General features: G+C 51.2%; 1 protein-coding gene across 1 annotated transcript in view; it reads right to left on the bottom strand.

Annotated features, from left to right (window-relative positions):
• Window positions 1-18,754, bottom strand: part of RGSL1 (regulator of G protein signaling like 1) — a 27,960-nt gene continuing 9,206 nt past the window's right edge. Inside the window, exons 4-23 of the mRNA XM_058808068.1 lie at window positions 18,279-18,361; window positions 17,948-18,022; window positions 17,145-17,274; window positions 16,288-16,392; window positions 15,511-15,672; window positions 14,414-15,360; window positions 13,920-13,982; window positions 11,617-11,848; window positions 10,854-10,940; window positions 10,132-10,204; window positions 9,222-9,317; window positions 8,879-8,945; window positions 7,910-8,087; window positions 7,090-7,267; window positions 5,903-6,041; window positions 4,534-4,658; window positions 3,850-3,986; window positions 1,059-1,154; window positions 862-919; window positions 1-7 (exon numbers count right to left, since the gene is read on the bottom strand). Coding sequence (XP_058664051.1) covers window positions 1-7; window positions 862-919; window positions 1,059-1,154; window positions 3,850-3,986; window positions 4,534-4,658; window positions 5,903-6,041; window positions 7,090-7,267; window positions 7,910-8,087; window positions 8,879-8,945; window positions 9,222-9,317; window positions 10,132-10,204; window positions 10,854-10,940; window positions 11,617-11,848; window positions 13,920-13,982; window positions 14,414-15,360; window positions 15,511-15,672; window positions 16,288-16,392; window positions 17,145-17,274; window positions 17,948-18,022; window positions 18,279-18,361 — 3,038 coding nt within the window. The remainder of the gene's footprint in view (window positions 8-861; window positions 920-1,058; window positions 1,155-3,849; window positions 3,987-4,533; window positions 4,659-5,902; window positions 6,042-7,089; window positions 7,268-7,909; window positions 8,088-8,878; window positions 8,946-9,221; window positions 9,318-10,131; window positions 10,205-10,853; window positions 10,941-11,616; window positions 11,849-13,919; window positions 13,983-14,413; window positions 15,361-15,510; window positions 15,673-16,287; window positions 16,393-17,144; window positions 17,275-17,947; window positions 18,023-18,278; window positions 18,362-18,754) is intronic.

The following is an 18,754-nucleotide window of genomic DNA, read 5'->3' on the forward strand; positions in this document are numbered from 1 at the left end:
TTAGGGCCTGCAGGGAAGGGAGAGGGGCTGCATCAGTGGCTGCTGGTGCTGAAGGCAGGTGAGGATGATCAGGGAGCAGCACAGGGCCCTGTGTGTGCCCAGGAAGAGTTCTGGGCGTGGAGAAGGATCAGGAAGGTTCCCAGGGTGGAGTTTTGGGCATGGAGAGGGATCAGGGTTGCTCCCAGGGAGGAATTCTGGGCATGGAGAGGGAATAGGGATGTTCCCAGGGAGGAGTTCTGGGCATAGGGAAGCATCAGGGAGGCTCCCAAAGAGGAGTTCTGGCCATGGGGAAGGACCGGGGATGCTCCCAGGGAGGAGTTCTGGGCATGGAAAGGGACCAAGGATGCTCCCAAGGAAGGGTTCTGGGCATGGAGAAAGATCAGAAAGGTTCCCAGGGTGGAGTTCTGGCCATGGAGAGGGATCAGGGATCAGGGATGTTCCCAGGGAGGAGTTCTGGCCATGGAGAGGGATCAGGGATGTTCCTAAGGAGGAGTTTTGGCATGGAGAAGGATCATGGGTGCTCCCAGGGAGGAGTTCTGGCCATGGAGAGGGATCAGGGATGTTCCCAGGGAGGAGTTCTGGGCATGGAGAGGGATCAGGGAGGCTCTCAAGGAGAATTCTGGGCATGGAGAAGGATCAGGAAGGTTCCCAGGGAGGAGTTCTGGGCATGGAGAGGGATCAGGGATGCTCCCAGGGAGGAGTTCTGGGCACAGAGACTCTGTGCAGCATCTGGGAGTTTCAGAGGCTGTTTCTCGAGCTGGTGGGGCTGCCCAGCATCCTGCACCATCCCCTGTGATTCAAGGGAACCACAGGCTGTGCTGCTGGGCTCTGGAGGAGGAGAGCACCCCTGGGAGCACCTACCCAGCCTGCAGGGCGGGCTCAGTGAGCGAGGGCCTCTTCTCCCCACTGGCATCTGCAGCTGAGGGAAAGAACAGCACAGAGTTCCCACCAGGGCTGCTGCAGGGAGCCCTCCAGCCCAGCTCCCATCCCCACAGCCTTTAGGAGCAGGAGGGCTTCATTCAGTCCTCCATTCAGTGCTCCATTCAGTGCTTCCTCACCTTTTTGCTCCTCTGGAGGCTCAGTTTTCTTTGAGGGCCGTGGTAGCAGGAGCCCAAGGCCATCTGACATGTTGTAGGAAAGGAGAGCCTTTTTACCTGGTGAGGGGAGAAACATGCAGTGCTCTGGTGGCAAAAGAGGGGGGACAGCACTGGTGTCCCCCTCAAATTATTTGAGGTTACCCAGAGCACAAGGAAGGATGGCTGAGCAAGGACTTGACATTGAAACAATTTGGGGTTGACATGTCCCACCCTGGCTCTGTGGCAAGGCTGGGTGGCAGAAATGGGAGATTTTAGATTATTTTAAAAATATTATTTAAAAAATAATATTTTTAATTTTTTTTTTTTAATACAGGCTCATTAGGAGGTTTGTCCTCAAATTTTCTTTGGACACTGTTTACTAATTCAGCTTATGCATTTCTCAGCTGCCAAGCTGAAGCATTCGGAACCACATCCGTGGATGACTGAGAAAACAAAGTGGAAAAAGAATTTTTCTACAAATAGAAAGGTGTGCCAGGCTTTGTGCCTGCCTGGGAAGCTTGTCCCAGGAGTGCCCTGAGGACAGTGATGTTGATGACGGCAGATGGGTCCCCGCCTGTCACCACCCAGCCCTGCTTAAACCACGTCTGCACAACCCTCAAAATAAAAGGAGAGGAGGTTTTTTTCTGCATTTACAGGTGTTTTCCCCAGCAATTTCAGTGCTTTTTAAAAGGCAACAAAGGCAATTTTAATTTTTTTTAATGACAGCTCAAAAGCAAGTTTTTACCTAAAGGTAATGTTTTTACCTAAAGGTAAAGTTTTACCTAAAGGTAAAATTTTTACCTAAAGGTTAGAAAACCAAGACCCTTAAAGAAAGGTCATTGTTGGAAGCATAATGTGCAGAAAAGTGGCTGGACATCAGCACAGTCAGACATAGCAGCTATTTTGGGTCACACATCTTGTCCCCCACATGCCAGGCAAGCTGAGGGGTTTTTTCCTGCCTGGCTGCTATTAAAAATGTTCCTGTTTTTTCTGACCCCAAGTCTCACTCATCCCTGTGAGATGCAGCAAGGAGAGGTGGCTTGGGGAGTGTTGTCCCTGTGGGATTAATGTCCATCCTGGAGAGATCAGAGTCTTTTCTGTGTGTCCAGTGCAGTCACTCTGTGGCTGTGGTTAAACATGGGCTGTGCTGCTTGGCACTGCCCCAAGCCTTGCACTGATTTAAACACAGAATGATTTGTGTTGGAAGGGACCTTTCAAGGCCATCTTGTGCAGCCCCCAACACCTCCCACTAGATCAGGTTGCTCAGAGCCCCATCCAACCTGATCCTGAATATTCCCAGGGATGGGGTTGCCACAGCTTCTCTGGACAACCTAAACCAGTGTTTTACCACCCTCTAGTGTAAAAAACGACTCCCTATCTCTGATCTGAATCGGTTTGAATATCACTCTCTCTGCTCCCTGGAGAACCTGGCAAACACTGGATAACTGCACTGTAACACAAGGTTTCTGCCTTGGAATACATCTGTGATACATGAGGTTTTTCTGGAGGGTTTTTTTTGGTGACTTTTGCATTAAAACAACGACTTTTGAGAAGGTCCTGGAAGACCTCTGTAACAAGGTGGAGACCCAAGCTGAAGAGTGGATGTTTTCCATGGGAATAGCCAGGGGGTGAGGTGGTGGGAGCTATGGGCATGGCCTGGCATTCCTGGGGCACAGGGCTGTGTCACCTCAGCCCTGTTGGGGAGCAGGAGCTCAAACACCTGCCTGGAGCCATACAAATCCTTGAACTCTGCTGCTTTTTAGCCAGAACTCGACAGTGATAAATGACAGGGGAGCAGAGCAGCAGCTTGCTGACGCCCACTCATCCGTCAAAGCAAGATTAGTATGTGCCTATTTTGGTTTCCCCTTTAATCAAAAATCAATTAGACAATTTCCAAATGAATATTCAAGCCAAGGAGCGGGCTGTCAGGCAGACTGACAGCGCTCAGCATCACTTTGTGTTTTCCAGTTTAGAGTTATTCAGTGTATCAAAACTAAACAAGGGGATGAGGAAGGAAAAAAAACATTTCTTTCCCTGGAGATGTCACCTGAAACCCTGATGGAGCTTATTCTCCACTCCAGATATACCAAGCACCCTCCATGGAATGCCTGGTGTTTGGCTGCACAGTTGTTCTCCTTTACCTGCTCCCTGCATTTGACTTGCAGCCCAAAAAGACTGGGGGTTTTTATTTCTGTTGCAGGGGGTGTGCCTGACTATTTTTAACTTGGCTATTGAAATAAATAGGAATTATGCAACAGCTCTTTGCACAGGAAGTCTCTGTGCTCACTTCCCTATTCACCAAAGAAAATTTATAAAATCCCACTGGACACTTTTGACTAATTTTGACAGGGAAAAAAAAATAAAAATATTCCATTCCATTTCCCCAGCAGGCCTGCAGCACATACACCCTCAAAGCTGTGTGAAGGAGGGGGTCAACCTAAAAGATGTCAGGTCTGGGTGTTTCTGCACTGGAAGAACAAACCTGGAGCATGTTGTGTAGTAGAGGCAATGGCCTCCAGCTTCTTGGGACCAGGGCTCTTGGCTGCTTTGGAGGGGCTTTTTGCAGGTGAAGAGGCTGGAACCTTGCCCTCCTTGCGGCCACGGGAGCTCCTGCCTCCCTTGGGCTCCTGAGAGCTCTTCTCCTGTTGGACCTTGGAGCTCCTGCCTCCCTTGGGCTCCTGAGAGCTCCTCTCCTGCTGCTGGGCCTTGGAGCTCCTGTCCTGCTGCTGGGCCTTGGAGCTCCTCTCCTGCTGCTGGGCCTTGGAGCTCCTGCCTCCCTTGGCCTCCTGAGAGCTCCTGTCCCCCTCATCAGGGAGCTCAGAGTTCTCCTCCTCCTCCTCCTCAGGGGTCCCAAACCTGCTGAGCTCCTGGTAGGCCTGAAAGGTCCTCATCACCTTCCAGGTGCAGAACCTGTGTGAGAAACAGCGGGGGCAGTGAAGCTCCAAGGAGACAATTCCAGCTGAGCTCCCGGGGACGTTCTTGTCTGCATTTTCAGCTCACCCTTGGTCACCCTTTCCATGCCCATAATTCTTCCCTGGGAGCATCCCTGATTCTTCTCCAAGCCCAGAACTTCCCCTTGGGAGCATCCCTGGTCCCTCTCCATTGCCAGAACTCCTCCCTGGGAGCCTCTCTGATCCCTTTCCATGCCCAGAACTCTTCCCTGGGAACATCCCAAGTCCTTCTCCATGCCCAGAATTACTCCCTGGGAGTATCCCTGATTCTTCTCCATGCCCAGAACTCCTCCCTGAAAACCTCCCTGATCCCTCTCCATGGCCAAAACTCCACCTTGGGAACCTCCCTGATCCCTCTCCATGCCCAGAACTCCTCCCTGATCCCTCTCCATGCCCAAAACTCCTCCCTGGGAACCTCCCTGATGGCAGAGGAAGAAGTGGCTGGAGATACAGGGTGGCATGCCCAGAGCCTCCTCCCCCTGGGCAGAGAGGGGATGGACGGGTACCTTCTCCAGAAGAACATCAGGATGGGGAAGAGGGTGACCTTGGCGTTGTGGTAGATGGCCCGGGTCAGCGGCCCCTTGGAGGATGAACGCCAGATGAAATCCCTCTCTTTCTGAGAGATGTTCACCTGGGCACAGAGGAGAGCAAAGCACTTTGCAGCACTCCTGATGTGATTTAGTAAAAAATATGGATATTGATCTAGTACCGATGTCCAATTGTGACAGAAAAAAACTCTCTGACAGTTTAAAGTTGGAAAGTGGATGTTTATTGTGGGATAGGTCCCAAATACACACCTCAATTTACAGGTCATTACAGAGTCCTTTTATCTATACAAGTATTGAATACCCAAAATACAAATACATGTTCATGACTTTGGTACATCCCATTCCCCACTCCGTATGGTAATTAGTTCAAAAGCTATTAAGCATGAGTAGTTTGTTCCTTGAAATGGGTTGGTGGGCCCTTTCATGGGGAGGGGTTCCAAAATGAGGAAGTAAATGAAGTCTTCCTCGTTCTGACCTTTCCACCTTTTCAATGCAAATATGACAAATGAACCCTTGGTAGAACTCCTATTCCCCATCTTCAATTGGTTTCAGAACAGAGGAGGCCACAATTGTCTTATGTTCCTAAAAACAATTGTCTTATGTTCCTAAAAGCTATTTATCAGTTTCTGTATTCTTCATTATAAACCCAGCTAACCAAACATTATGCTGACAAGCAATCAATTATTAGTTAACTACTCACTCTTAACTTCATCAAGACCTACCCATTGATTTTGATTAACTCCAGTAAAGCTTCTCTCTAATTAAAACCTCAGCTCCTATAAAATCCCTAAATTCTTTGAAGTTTATGTCTCACATGGGGCCAGGTTTCTCTGCCTGACCCCACCTCAGCAGTCTCTAAGCACAGACCCAAATTCCATCCTGGAATGCCAGCACAAGGACAGGATCTCACCTGGATTTCTGTGGGAACCATTGTGCCTTCCAAAGGGAAGATGGCAGAGCTACTGGGGTGGGTGCAGTGGGAGGGGATGGTGGTGACAGTGGCCTCTGAGGAGTGAAAGGACTGGACTGGTGGTGTGCAGCACCATCCTGGCACTCCAGGCCTGGCATTTCTCCAGCAGGTAATGCTGGAGAACCATCCCCATCTTCCCCATCCTTATCCACATGCCTGTTTTCAATTTATCAGGGCCTGCTGGGGGACTGCTTCCCACCCCTCCCAGCCCACGTGGAAGCCCCAAGCTCCAGAGCACGCCCCAAATCCCCCCCAGCAGATCCAGACCCTCTTCCTCTTTCCCCACCACTGTTCCTAGCTGTGCTGCCATGGCCTTGAACAATGAGCAGCCTTCCTGGGCAGGTCCTGATGTCTCACCCTCAGCTTGGGAGGGATGTCAGAGTTCAGGAAAAGTTTGCTGATGATCTCAAGTTTCTTTTTGAGAAAGGAACTGTAGTTTCCTGACTCCGTGTTCTGGGGTTCTGCATCTTCCATGCCGTCAGCCAGCTTGGAAAATCTGCAAAGGCACGTGGGGTCTTGCACTGAGACAAGAGCTGCTTAACTGCTAGGCCAGACACTCCTGTTCTTGCTTAATTTGGTGTGGGAAATGGATTTGTAGAAAATTCTTAAATTCCTTTGGCTTTGCAAAAAATACTAAGTACTTTAGAGAAATAGAACTATGAAAGATGCATTGTAGTGGGACCCACAAGGGGTAATTTTAGATGATTGGCTTTAAGGCATTTACAGCATGATGTGGCTAAAGCTGATAGGCCAAGAAATTCTTAAATAATTGGCTTCTGATTGTGATGGCATGAATTATAACATCTGTATGGTCTTCCCTTCACTTGAGACTGAAAATGTAATAGTTTTTAAAATGCCTCTCAGTTGCCCCATCTCTGGGTCAGAAAAGTGCTTAATCTGACAATTTGGTATTTGCTTGGCCAGGAAAAGCAATCCTCAACCTTCAATGCTCAATCCTCAAAGCAATTCCATGGAGCTGTGACACAGGAGGTATGGAAAGCCACCTCCCTCTTCTGCTACCCTCGTGGTCACAGGGTTCACCTGGGGCAGGTGTTGTTCTCCCTTTTTGGGAAAAGAGTAGGACTAAAAGATGGGGATTTGCCTGTTGTGGGGGTATTGGCTGCTTAGAGGTTTGCAGGGCCATGGATTGGGCTGAGAGGTTTGTTGGGAACTTGGACAAAGTCAAGGAAGAAATGCCACCACAGCTGGGACATCCAGAATGGTGTAGCCCAATGCTGAATCGCTTGGGACTTCCGAAGCAAAAGGATTTCAAACAGGAACCCTGAGCCAGGGGATGGCTGCAGGCTGAAATGGGGGCTTTGAACGTCTCCATCAGAGATGGGTTTGGGCCAGAGCCAAGGCAGGCTGGTGCCAAGGCCAAGTTGGATGGAACTCTGAGCAACCTTGTCCAGAGGGACACATCCCTGCCCAAGGCAGGGAGCTGGAACGGGATGACCTTTAAGCTCCCTTCCAACCCAAACCATTCTGGGATTCTGTACCACCAGGTGCCCAAGCACCTAGAAGAAAGTGGAAGCAGAACTCACCTGTCCATCTCCAGGTAAAAGCGGAGGTCATCCACGAGGAAGTTGACGACGATGATCTGTTTGTCCAAAATGCGGCGTTTGATCAGCGTCACCTGCTGCTGCTGGCCCTTGCCCTTGCCCTTGCCCTTGCGGGGGCTCTTGGCAGGACTTTTGCTCTTCTTCTCCTTGACAGGCAAGTCTGAGTCAGGGGAAGAGATGCTGTGTGCTGCTGCCCAGCACTGGGTTTGCTCCTTCACCCCATCTGGGCTTCCCTTAGCTACATGCAATTTGTTGGGGTCATTTCTACCCCTGTGAGCTACACCTTCCCTCTGGCCTGGTGATCTCCTTCCCTCCTCCTCTTTGCACCCACAGAGTGTTTATGTTCACTGTTTCCATAGGGAATGGCCTGTTGGTAAAGCCTGCTGGTCTGTCTAGCTGTTAGCCCTGGCAGAGCCCACAAGCAGATAATGAGTGAGGATGAAAGGGAAAAAATCTGTTTCCCCCATATACAAAATTCTCTTGATCTAAATAGGGTTTCTGTGTGTTTAGTAGATTACTTTTCTAGTTGCTTTTCCTGCCTCCTCTCAAACCTGTGTGTAAACTTTCTGTTCAGGCCAGCTCCCTATTGCCCAGAAAACAATTTCCTTTTGTTTGTTTTTCTGGCCTTTCTCACCTTAGCTCCATTTACTGTTTCCTGATTTGTTTTTTTTTTTTAAGGCAGGGATGCAAACTTGCATATACAACATTGCTTGAGAGAGATGCAACAGCATAACAGGGCACTAAGTAATGGTGGTGGGAGGTAAGGGACAGGTTTCCTGGTTTTCTCCATTTTCTTCTCTACCTAAACCCAGGGGAGGAAGGAGCAGGGGTGGAGGGACACTGGACATACTTTCCCTCTTGTTTCTTCGCTCCTGACGGAGAAAATCCTGAAATTCTGCACAGCGTGTTTGATTCTTCATGTCCCTCCTGAACTTGCAGAAGCTCCTGACAAGCTCCCGGATGGCATCCCAGGCCCATGCCTGTGGGGACACAGCACAGGTGGCATCAGCCAGTGTCACTGTCATATTTTCTGGAAAAATCGCCTTTGCCCAGGATTTCTTCTCCTGGGAAGCTGAGAAGCCTCAGAGAAAAATGAAAACAATAATTATCTGATTAGCTTCTCCTGTGTTTTGCTGCTTTGGAATGTGGTTTGGACATTGTTTACCAACTGGTCATAGTTTGATTGGCTTCATGTGAATTGTTTTAACTTAATGAAAAATCACAGCCAGCTGTGTCAAGGCTCTGCAGAGAGTCACAAGTTTTCCATTAGTATCTTGTTAAGCCTTCTGTCTGTATCCTTTCTCTATTCTTTAGTATAGTTTTAGTATAGAGTCTTTGATATAATAAATATAATATAATAAATACAATACAATAATCAATTAGCCTTCTAAGAACATGGAGTCAAATTTAAGGATGGCCAATTGGACAGGAGCCAAAAAGTCCCACCTGAGCAATTTACTAGAAAAAGAAGAGAACAAAGAAGCCAATGACTTTTGTGAGGTGTTTTACCAGGAGCAAGAACCACTGGAATCTGGCTCGCTTTTTCTCTGTAAAAAGTCTTGTTATTTTACCTTTTTAAATTTTTTTTTTTTTTGTTTCCAACACTACCACAGAAGCCATTCTGCTGATTTTATGCCTCAAAAGGTAGCTGAGCTATCTTGGGTGGGAAATGGATTTCCAAGAGCTCATGAGACCTGGCTCGAGGAGAGCCCTATTTCAGGGAGCCTTTCCCTGCTGCCTTTCTGCAGCTCTCCAAGTCTGATCCCCTCACCCCATTTATGTGGCAACCCTTGTCTCCCAGCACCTCCTCTCTGCCTTGCCTGGCAAACACCCTCAGCCTGGAGCACACAGGAATGTCTTTCCTCACCATCCTTGGTGTCTTGAGGTCCCCTGTCCCATCCTGCACAAACCGAGGACGCCTTGACCTGGGCTTTTTGTTCCAGGGCAACAAATCCTGCTGCAGCTCCTGCTGCTGTTCCTTCCTCCTCTGCCTCTGTTTTTTCTCCTTCTCTGTCTTTTTCTCCTTCTCTGTCCTTTTCTCCTTCTCTGTCCTTTTCTCCTTCCCTGTCTTTTCCTGCTTCCCTGACTTTTTCTGCTTCTCCATCTGTTTCTGCTTCTTCTTCTTCTGATAGTAGGGTCCTTCCTTCTCTTCTTCATCCTCATCCTCATCTTCCTCGTCCTCGTCATACTCCTCACCCTCCTCCTCCAGCCTGCCAGGTAGGAGAGCAGAGAGAGTGTCAAGGGCAGCCAGAGGCATGAGGAGGGCACTGGATTGATGGAAGGGGGGCTAAGGTGGGGAGCAGCTGATAGGGGATGGCCATGGGGTTGGGGTCCCACTGGATTTCTGGTCCCGGAGGAGGTTGGACAATGGTAGAGGGCACTAGGTACCCTCCCCTGCACTCTCTTCTTGCACATGGGAGTGTCTGTCCTGCTTATCTGCAGTGTTTCCTCCTCCAGTCCAGCAGCCTGCAGGCCCAGGAGTGATTTGGTAGGTTTGGGGTGAGGGTCTGGATGGAATATCAATGCTGATGGGCCATAGAAAAATTAATTTATAGCAGTTGTTGTCTGGCCCCTTGGGGTGGGATGGATGTTGGGTGCATTTGCATAACTGGGCTGAAGAAATCATCTCAGCCCAGGTGCTCAGCATCATTTTTCCATTTGCTTTATATCCTAGTGCTGGAGTAGTCCCAGGAGGTGAAATGCGAGTACGAGATTTAAGTATGGCCACAGTGTGGTTTTAAGTGATTTTTCTGGGAATCTAAGCACTGCTCAGGTGGCATTCTGGGGGTTGATTGAGGATGAAGTGCACAAGATTTGCACAAGGTGTGAAGAGTAAATCTGAGCTGGGGGTGGGGAGTATTATTTTTTCTCCTTTCCCTGCTAATTCTGCAGTTTAAAACCACAGGCCACCCTACATCTGAGAGGTCAAAATGAGCAAACAGAGAGCAGTGGCACTACAGGGGAGCACTGGGAAACACCTGAAAGAGTGGGAGGAGCAAAGCTGTGTGCTGAGAGGTGCCAGACCTGCGTTTTCTAGCTTCCCTCTTCCTTGCAGCAGCAGCAGCATTCTCTCGAGCAATCCTCTCAGATGCAACAGCTGTGGGGACAGAAACAGGGCTGGCCTCTTCCCCAGCGGACAGCCAGAGGTGACACCTGGACCCTGGAGCCTCCACGGGGTGTCTCTCTGGTGACTCTGGCCCAGGAGACACAAAGGGAGCTGGGATACTGGGACACAAGACAGATGATGGACTTTGGACCTGGCTAGCTTAAAAGATTTGATAACAGGATGCCTTGGCAAGAGCAAACAGAACTTTGAGGATTAAATCAAGATTGCAGGAAGATTCAATCAGACAGGTTTACTGGAAAAAGAAAATTACATCAGACTTCTGCAGGCAAGAGAGGTTTAAAATGTATAAGTTTGTTTATATGATTTTTAACCCAATCATTGCAGTAAAACATTATAAGCCTTCCTAAAACAGTCTATAAGCATTTGTAGTCCACAATAAAATTGGATTCTGTGATCACTTTACAGTCTCCCCATCTCTTACATCATCACTAATACTTTACCTCTCATGGTCTGGCCTCCTCAGCATCTGCTTCAGAGAAATCCCCCAGTGCCACCCTCCCTGGCTAGGTTAATGCCCCAGAGCACAGCCTGTGGTGGCTGGAGAGGCCTTTCCTTCTGGAGAAGCTCCCCAAGGGTGCTGGATGTGTGGGAGCCCACCTGGGCTCTTGCCTGGACTCACCGAGTGCTGCCTTCGTGAGCTGCAGGAGCTCCTCTTCCCTGCTGGGGCTGCTCACAGCCTGCTCATCTGCTATCATCCTCTGGGATTCTGCAGCAGAGAGGAGAGAGGGGACAGAGCCCATGAACATTACCTCTGGTTACAACAGCCCTTCAGCACTGGCTCTGAGGAATGGGTTTTGTCACTTTTCCGGTCCCCTTGTGTGTCCTGCTCAATGATCTACCTGTAACACTGCATTTCTTGGGTAAAACTGAGGGCTCACAGGCTACAGGGGTGATACAGGTGACTGCTGCACCCTCAGTGCAGCTCAGAAAATCGGTGTCATTCCCAAAGGATTGCATGACAGAACAAAGCTGAAGGGTTACACCAGTGGCACCAGCATGGGCAGTCCCAGCATCCTCAGAAGGCCAAAATGTGGAGCTGAGGTGACAGGAGCCACTGCTGGCTTTGGGCTTCAGCCACTTTGCTGCAGCTTTCATTTGCTCTGGTGATCCAGGACAATACAGGGATTTGGAATTTGGTGCCCCTGGTACTGGCAGGAGGGAATCTGGCCCTTGTCTAAAATCCCAGTGGACAGTTTTAACTGATTTTGACAGGAAATAAAAAGCTGCCAAAGCTTTTCTTACAAATGAAGGCTCCCAGACCCACTGTACCAACCCACCCCATCATGTCCATCACCTGTTTAGGGCTACCACCAGAGCATAAACCATGTTTCACTGGCTTTAGCCAACATGAGCCCCACCAGGGATGGAGAGCCCCCTCTTACCATGGCTGCCCAGGAGCAGCTCCATCTCTGCCTGGATGGAGCCCCCTTTCTGCAGGTCCCGAGCAGCAAGCAATTGCCAGTGCTTGGAGGAGACCCCCTCCAAGCTCCTCGTGCCATGCAGGGCCTGGCTCAGCTGCAGGGCCTGGTTCATCCTCTGGGACAGGTGGAAATGTCCCCATCTGCTAGCAGCACGGCCTGGCACCTTGGCCATGGGGACATCCATGCCTGGAGCCTGTGGTGAGAACAGGGCAGGGTGACAGCACAGAGCACCTTCCCCATCTCCATCACTGGGCCCAGAATGCCTCAGGTTTGAACTTTTGTGTTTTTCAGATTCTGTGCTGCTTTAGTGTGTGGGTCTGGGCTTCATATGAGAGGATGGTGAGCTCTGTGCACAGAGCAGGGAGACAAAACAATTCCTGCTCTAGCTGGGGACCAAGGACAAAGGATCCAAATCTCAGGCCCAAGAGTATAAACAATGTGGAATGAAGAGAGAAAAACAAGCAGGATGGGACTGCATGGGCTAAAGCTGGAATTGGACAATTAACTCCAATATGCAAATGGAACAGAACTTATAAAAGTGAGAGACCCCATGACCCGTTGTCCATTTTTGTGACCATTTTGGTTCATCTGGGGTGTAGCCCTGGCTGGGCTCTTGTGCTGCCCAAGGTGGATCCATTGAGGCCTTTAATAAATCCTTGCTTTATTCTTTAGCTCTGTCCACTGTCTGTTCCAGCTCAGCCTTCACAAGACATCACCCACATGTTTTACTGCACCTCAGACTCCAGACCTGCCTGGTTCAGACCTCTGCTTAAGCTTTAAGCAGTCTGGAAGGAATCTGTGAGAGCACAAAGCTCAGCTCAAGCTGGCTGGGACGTACAGGCAGCCAGAGTTAGGCCAGACACAGCCTTGCAGCTTTCCTGAAGGGCTCAACTTCCCCTCAGGAGTGCTGGAAACAACCCTGAAGGTGTCCCCAGCAGCCTGGCAGCCTCGTGTGCTGTTTTCTTGGCTGTTGTCACCAGCTGCTGCCCTGGGAGTGCCTCCCTCATTCCCCCAAACCCTCCTGCAGGTTTTGCCTCTCCCCAGAGACAAACATTTTGCACAGCTCACCAAGCCTAAGGGGTAGAGTGGCTGATTTCTGGCTGGGAGCTGAGAGCAGGCACCAAAAATAACCCTGCTAAGCTGGCAGCAGCTCCCCTGACAGAGCAGCAGCAGCGCCGGGAGGGGTTTGGCTCAGGGGATGGTGCCCACAGAGAGCAGGGCCCGACCCTGCTGAAGTGCTAATTGCACTCCCAGAGCAGCTCCGGCCTCACAGGGGAGATTTCCTCCACAAGTTGTGCTTAAAAAAACCTGGGCAGATAATTAACTCCCCACTAAGAGCCGTTGGGAGCTGCCAGCTGACTTTGCTGACTTTTCCAAAATGCTCAGCTCTCCCTGGCTGAAGCTCTGGGAGCCAGGTCTTTGAGGACACCAAGCCCTCACAGCCTCTCCTTAACATGCCCAGGGATCAGCTGCTGATTTTACATTTTAGTTTGGGAAAACAGTTGGTCTGAAGAACACCATCTGCAGTGGGAAGAATTGCCTGCAGGTACCAGCGCAGGTGGGATGCTCAGGGGATTCTGCCTGCAAGGAGATTTCTGGGTGTAATGCTGGACTTTGGAGAGGTTTTATGGGATTTCTGATGCCAGGAGGAATAACAGTCTGGGAAGAGGGCTTGTGTGACTCTGATTTTGTATATAATTCTTTTTGGTGGAAAAAAAGAAGTGGAAAATTTGAGGGTGGTTGAGTCATAGGCTAAAAGGCTGCATGGCCTCTTCCCCCCTGTGCTGACCAGGCACTGGTGCTGGGGCAGGGTCATCCCATGTGTGTCATGCACATGAGTCACATTAATAGCAGGAATAATTACACATTAATAGTGTGGGCAAGGAAAAAAAAGGGCATATCAATTCCCAGAAGTGCTGGGCTCACCCATGCCTACACTAAAAGCCTGTAATTACATTTCTCCCAGCTTTTAGGCAGGGTCACGGCTTGTCCCAGGGGAGCTCTCACAGGTTGTGACAGCAGTGCTGCCAGCTGAAGGGGATGCTGTGCTGGAAGAGCTGAGGATCATTGCTGTGGCAGCTGGAGCAGGGTAGGATCTGCTGTGTCACCCTGTGGCAGCACTGGCTGGGGAGATTGTGGGATGCCAGACCACTGCAGCTAATGCTGGGCTTCTCCTCCCTCTGTCCCTCACTCCCTCTCCACCTTTTCACATCCCCAATGGAGCCTGCACACCCCCCAAGGATGCCCCTGTGCATCCCCCTTACCATAAACTGGAGGAATGTTCTGTCGTCAGCAGCCAGAAATTCCTCATAGAGGCCACAGAGCACCTGAGGAGGAGCAAAGGGGGATTGTCCTCAGGCAGGGTGACAGTGCTGGTGCCACGGGTGGCTCACACCTTGCTGACATGCCCAGGACATGCCTGCACATCCAGCTTGGTCCATGAGGCTGCCCAGAAGGGCTGGGGTTCTAAATGGTTTTTACTGGGGTTGTGCTGGAACCATGATGGGTGCAGAAGGATGGTCCTGGAATGTGCACCTAGCCAGGGTCACCAGAGATGTTCAGTGATTGCTCAGCCCAACCAGTGAGGAAGATCCTCTCCACTGGCCTGGTTCATTGCAAGGTGACTGCAACTTATTCCCTTCCTAATCCCTTTTCCTCTTCATTTTCCAACTGCTTCACTTCCTAAACACCCCCAGAGCCCTCAGACCACCACAGGGGTGCCAATGCCAGCCGTACCTCCCAGCCTGACCCTGTGTACCTTGCAAATCTCCTTCTGGGCTCTGAATATCCAGGGGGAGAATTCTCCATATGTCAGACGGTTCCACAAACTCACGAGGGTCCTGGTCTCCAAGGGCAGCTTCTCAATGCTGCTGTCCTCCAGGTAGGTCTTGCAGATCTTCTCCCCAATCAGATGGCGCAGGGAGAAGCTGTTTTCTCTGCTGGAGTCCAGCACCACGGGCAGAAACTCCTCCAGGTCGTGCCACAGGTCCAGGAGAAGAGTCTCCACGGGCCTGTTCTGGTGCTGCAGGAAATCTCTGAAGGGTCTTCCAGCACAAGCCTCGGCACTCAGGGCCCAGGGAAGGAAATCCAGAGTCTTGATTGGCTTTTTCAGGGATGGCAGCCAGACAAGGGATACAGAGGGAAGCAGGCCAGGGAGCATTTTCACCTTACAGAGGTTTTGTAGATCCTGCTTTGCACTGGACTGAGGTCTGCCAGGAAATGCTGCTCTTCCTCTGCCTCCAAAGGCAGGATGCTGTGACTGCTGGGGAGTTGATCCCACAGCATTCTTATCCAGCCACAATTCCTCCCTGCTCCCAGCTGGCCCTGGCTGCTTCTCTGCTTTCACCTGAAAAGTGGCCATTTTCAATTCTTGGCTGTCTCTCCCTTCCTTGACCATAGCCCAGACCTCTGCTTTGGCCTTCTGGCTGCAGTAGGGCCCTGGCACACCCTGGCTCCTTTTGATGTGCATGGTGGGGAGGGGCTCTGCAAGGCCTGGGGGCTGCCAGCCAGCCTGTGATAAACGTTCCTGATATTCCTGGAGCAAAGGCCAGCACAATTCCTCTTCCTCCATCCCCATCTTGCAGTGCACGAGGAATTTAGGGAGCCAGTAACTCTGAATCATGAACAGGACCTGTTCCTGCATCTTGCTTAGGATCTCCCTCCTGGTGCTGATGGACTGGATGTGCTTGGCTTTTGGAAGAGATCCTGAGATGGATGCAGGGAATTACAACAGGGAGATGGCTCCATGCAGGCTGTTCCCCAGGGAGAGGATGGCATCCCATCCCCCTGGGAGCAGCCAGGAAAGATCCACTCTCTGGAAGGGTGGTGCTCATCCCAACTCCCATGTCCCCTTACCCACGATGGTGGTGCAGAAGGTGAGGACGCTGGAGCCTTCACGCAGGTGGGTGGCTCTCAGCCTGTGCTCCAGGGACAAGAACAGCTCCCTCTGACTCCCATCCGACTCATCCAGACCCAGGAGCCTCTCAGTGATGAGCCAGAAGTCCATCAGTTCTTCCCCTACAGATCAGACAAGAGATGGGAGTTGGGAGATGTGACCGTGTTCACAGGGGTCTGAGGATGAGGGAAGAGATGAGGATCTGACTCCATGTTTCAGAAGGCTTGATTTATTATTTTATCATATATATTATATTAAAACTATACTAAAAGAAAAAAATTCATCAGAAAGCTAGCTAAAAATAGAAAACAAAAAGTTGTGGCTCGGACTCTTTGTCCGAGCCAGCTGACTGTGATTGGCCATTAATTAAAAACAACTACATGAAACCAATCGCAGATCCACCAGTTGCATTCCACAGCAACAAATAATCATTGTTTATATTTTGTCCCTAAAACCTCTTAGCTTCTCAAGAAGAAAAATCTTAAAGAAAAGATTTTTCATAAAAAATGTCTGTAACAGGGAGGAGCCCCGGGAAGCCCCGAGGGTGGATGAAGAAGAACCAGGGGGAACAGAGCACAGCAAAGCCACGGTTGTGCATCTCCCTCCCATCTCTGCTGCTGGCCCACCTTCCAAAGCTTTCTCTGGCATCTTACCCATGCCCCCAGCTCTGTGCCAGCCTCCTGGCAGGCAGGTGGACCTGGCTGGCAGAGAGGGGCTGTGGAGCATCCTGTGCCCACCTGCAGTTCCTCGGAGGAAGGTGCAGAGGTGCTGCATGCCCTGGCTCCCACTGATGCACCTCTCCAGCAGCCACTGGTCAGCACTGTGCCAGTTCAGCAGCTCTGCTGTGGGACACACAGCACAGATGGCATCAGGGCCTGCCTGCCAGATCCCAAGGAAACTCTCCAGCTCCCACCCTGGAAGAGGCTGCTGGAGGGAGACCAGCAAATCACCCTGAAGTGGGAGTTTCAGGCAGGTTGCAGGATGCACACGGGGTGTTTGCAAGGATAACTTGCTCCTGTCAGGGACAGCTTGTCCTGCTCTTGTGCCTTTCTTCCTTGCAAACGTCCATCTTTTCTGTCCTGAGTTGGGGGCTCACCCTCAGTTTCCTCCAGCTTTGAGTTTCAACCCGACTGGAGAAGCAGCAGCAATATATTCAGGAAAAGCCTTAGTGAACTGCTTATTTTTCTGAAATGAGAATCAGTACTCCTGCTGCCACAGCTTTCTTTACAGTAGCAGTTGACATGCAGGCTGAGGAGCTGGACTGAGAAGGCTCATTTTAGGGGCAAAGTGAGCAAAATCCCGAGTTGTGGCCAGTAAGAGAGATCATAGCCTGTCTTCCCAAAGCATCCCTGCTCAGCAGCAAACCCAGGATGCTCTCCACCCCTGAACCTCTCAGTAAACCCTGCTAGGCAGGTACTTATAACAGCGTGGCGGGGTAAATCCCTGCAAAATGGGATGTAAATCCTAAAAATGGGATGTGCAATGCCTTCCCAGCCCGGAGCAGAGGCACGACCCAGTGGGCAGGCACTGGCAGCGCCAGCCCCGCAGCGAGAGGAGCAGCGGCTCCGGTTTCCTCCGTGCCGCGATGACTCACCTGCTTCCCCCGAGCGAATGAAAGCCAGCAGCCTCTGGCAGAGGACGAGGTGCAGACACAGGCTGGATTTGCAGAAGTGAGGCAGACGCTGCTTTTCCAACCAAGCCAGCAAAGCCGCGGGGCTGGCATCCTGCGCTGCCCAAGGAGAGGATTAGCTGCGAGCAAGGAGCCGGATCCTGCCTGGCTTTTAGGGTGAGTAACAGGTCCCTGCTACGGGGAAAGGAGGTGGGGAAGGAGCCCTGTTGCTTTATGGCGATGGTGGTGCTGAGGCACAAGGGGGATACTCGAGTTTCAGCCGCTGCCCGTGCCCAAAACGAGCTCCTGCAGGGCTTCCTTCCTCTTCCTCACAGAGCCCAGGCATGGCATCTCCCCGGGGGCTTCCAGAGGAGCGGGGGTTCCTGTTTGCTTTGGGACCTGAGCGCTGCAAGGGCTGTGGGGAACGGGCACGAGTGGGGAGGGAGGGCTGAGCCACCCTGGCTCCTGGTTGAATTCAGGAGGAATCCGAGATTCAGGAGGAATACGGGGTTCAGGAGGAATCCGGGACAAGGGGATGATGTTTGTGTCCTTCTGTGCCGCCACACATGCTCTCGGTGTTTATGGCTAGACCCCATAAACTGCAGCAGGACTTTAAATGGATCGTGCTCCGCCCAGGGCTTTACAGCGAAACGACGGCCGGGGTTGAAATGATCGCTCACAGCTGCGCGAACAGAGAGCCAGAGAGGGGCCCTGGCAGTGCCAAAGCGGCTCCTTCCCGCCCCTGCCCTGTGCCCTTCTCCCGCTACTCCCTTCTAACAAGCTCTCACCAGGTGGCTCGGCAGCTCTGGCCACAGGCACCACCGGCCCATGCCGCTGATGTAAAGGGGTGTCTGCCCAAAAATCTGCATTAAAACAGAAAGGGAGAGCTGAAAGAGATGGCAGAGGAGCCCAGCGTTCTAGTTAGTTCCCACTACACACAAGGGCATCAAATTCCCTTTTAGACCCTTTATCTCCAAGCTGAGATCCTCAGGTTTCCCTCATTTTCCAGTTTGAATGTGGTGAACCCCCAGTTTTCCTTCAGCCTCTAAAATGCCACACAAAGTTCACATGAGGAGAGCTCTGAAAGGCTCCAGGTTTGATGGTGCAGGGTGGACTTACAGGAAGGCTCAGAAAGATGTTGAAAAAGTCAACAAAAACATCATCTTGCAGCAGCAGCCCCATGTCCGTGGAGGCTATGGATGCTACAGGGGGAGAAGAGAGAGTTACTTGGGCTTTGTGTGGCCAGCTGTGAGCCAGAGGTGGAGTTTTGGGGGGAATCAGCTTTGGGAGATGTGTGGTACAAGCTTGTCCTGTCCTCATGCAGGGGGAGGATTTGGAGCTGGGACAGTGTGTGAAATGTGATTTGGGAGGAGTGGCACAGGCTGTTTGCAAAGCACCAGGTTCAGGAGCACGCAGGAGCTGGGGAGTGTGAATGGCAGCCTCCCAAACAGCAAAGGCTGGGCACAAATGTGGTGGCATCCACAGGGCAGGAGAAGGGAGGTGGCTGCAGGGCACAAGCTGTGTTCCTCTGCCTTACCCTAACACTGGGCATAACACAGCTCATCCACCCAGGACTCAGTGCAAGTGTCAGTGGC

The sequence above is a fragment of the Ammospiza caudacuta genome, chromosome 7 (assembly GCF_027887145.1).
Source record: "Ammospiza caudacuta isolate bAmmCau1 chromosome 7, bAmmCau1.pri, whole genome shotgun sequence".
NCBI lineage: Eukaryota > Metazoa > Chordata > Aves > Passeriformes > Passerellidae > Ammospiza > Ammospiza caudacuta.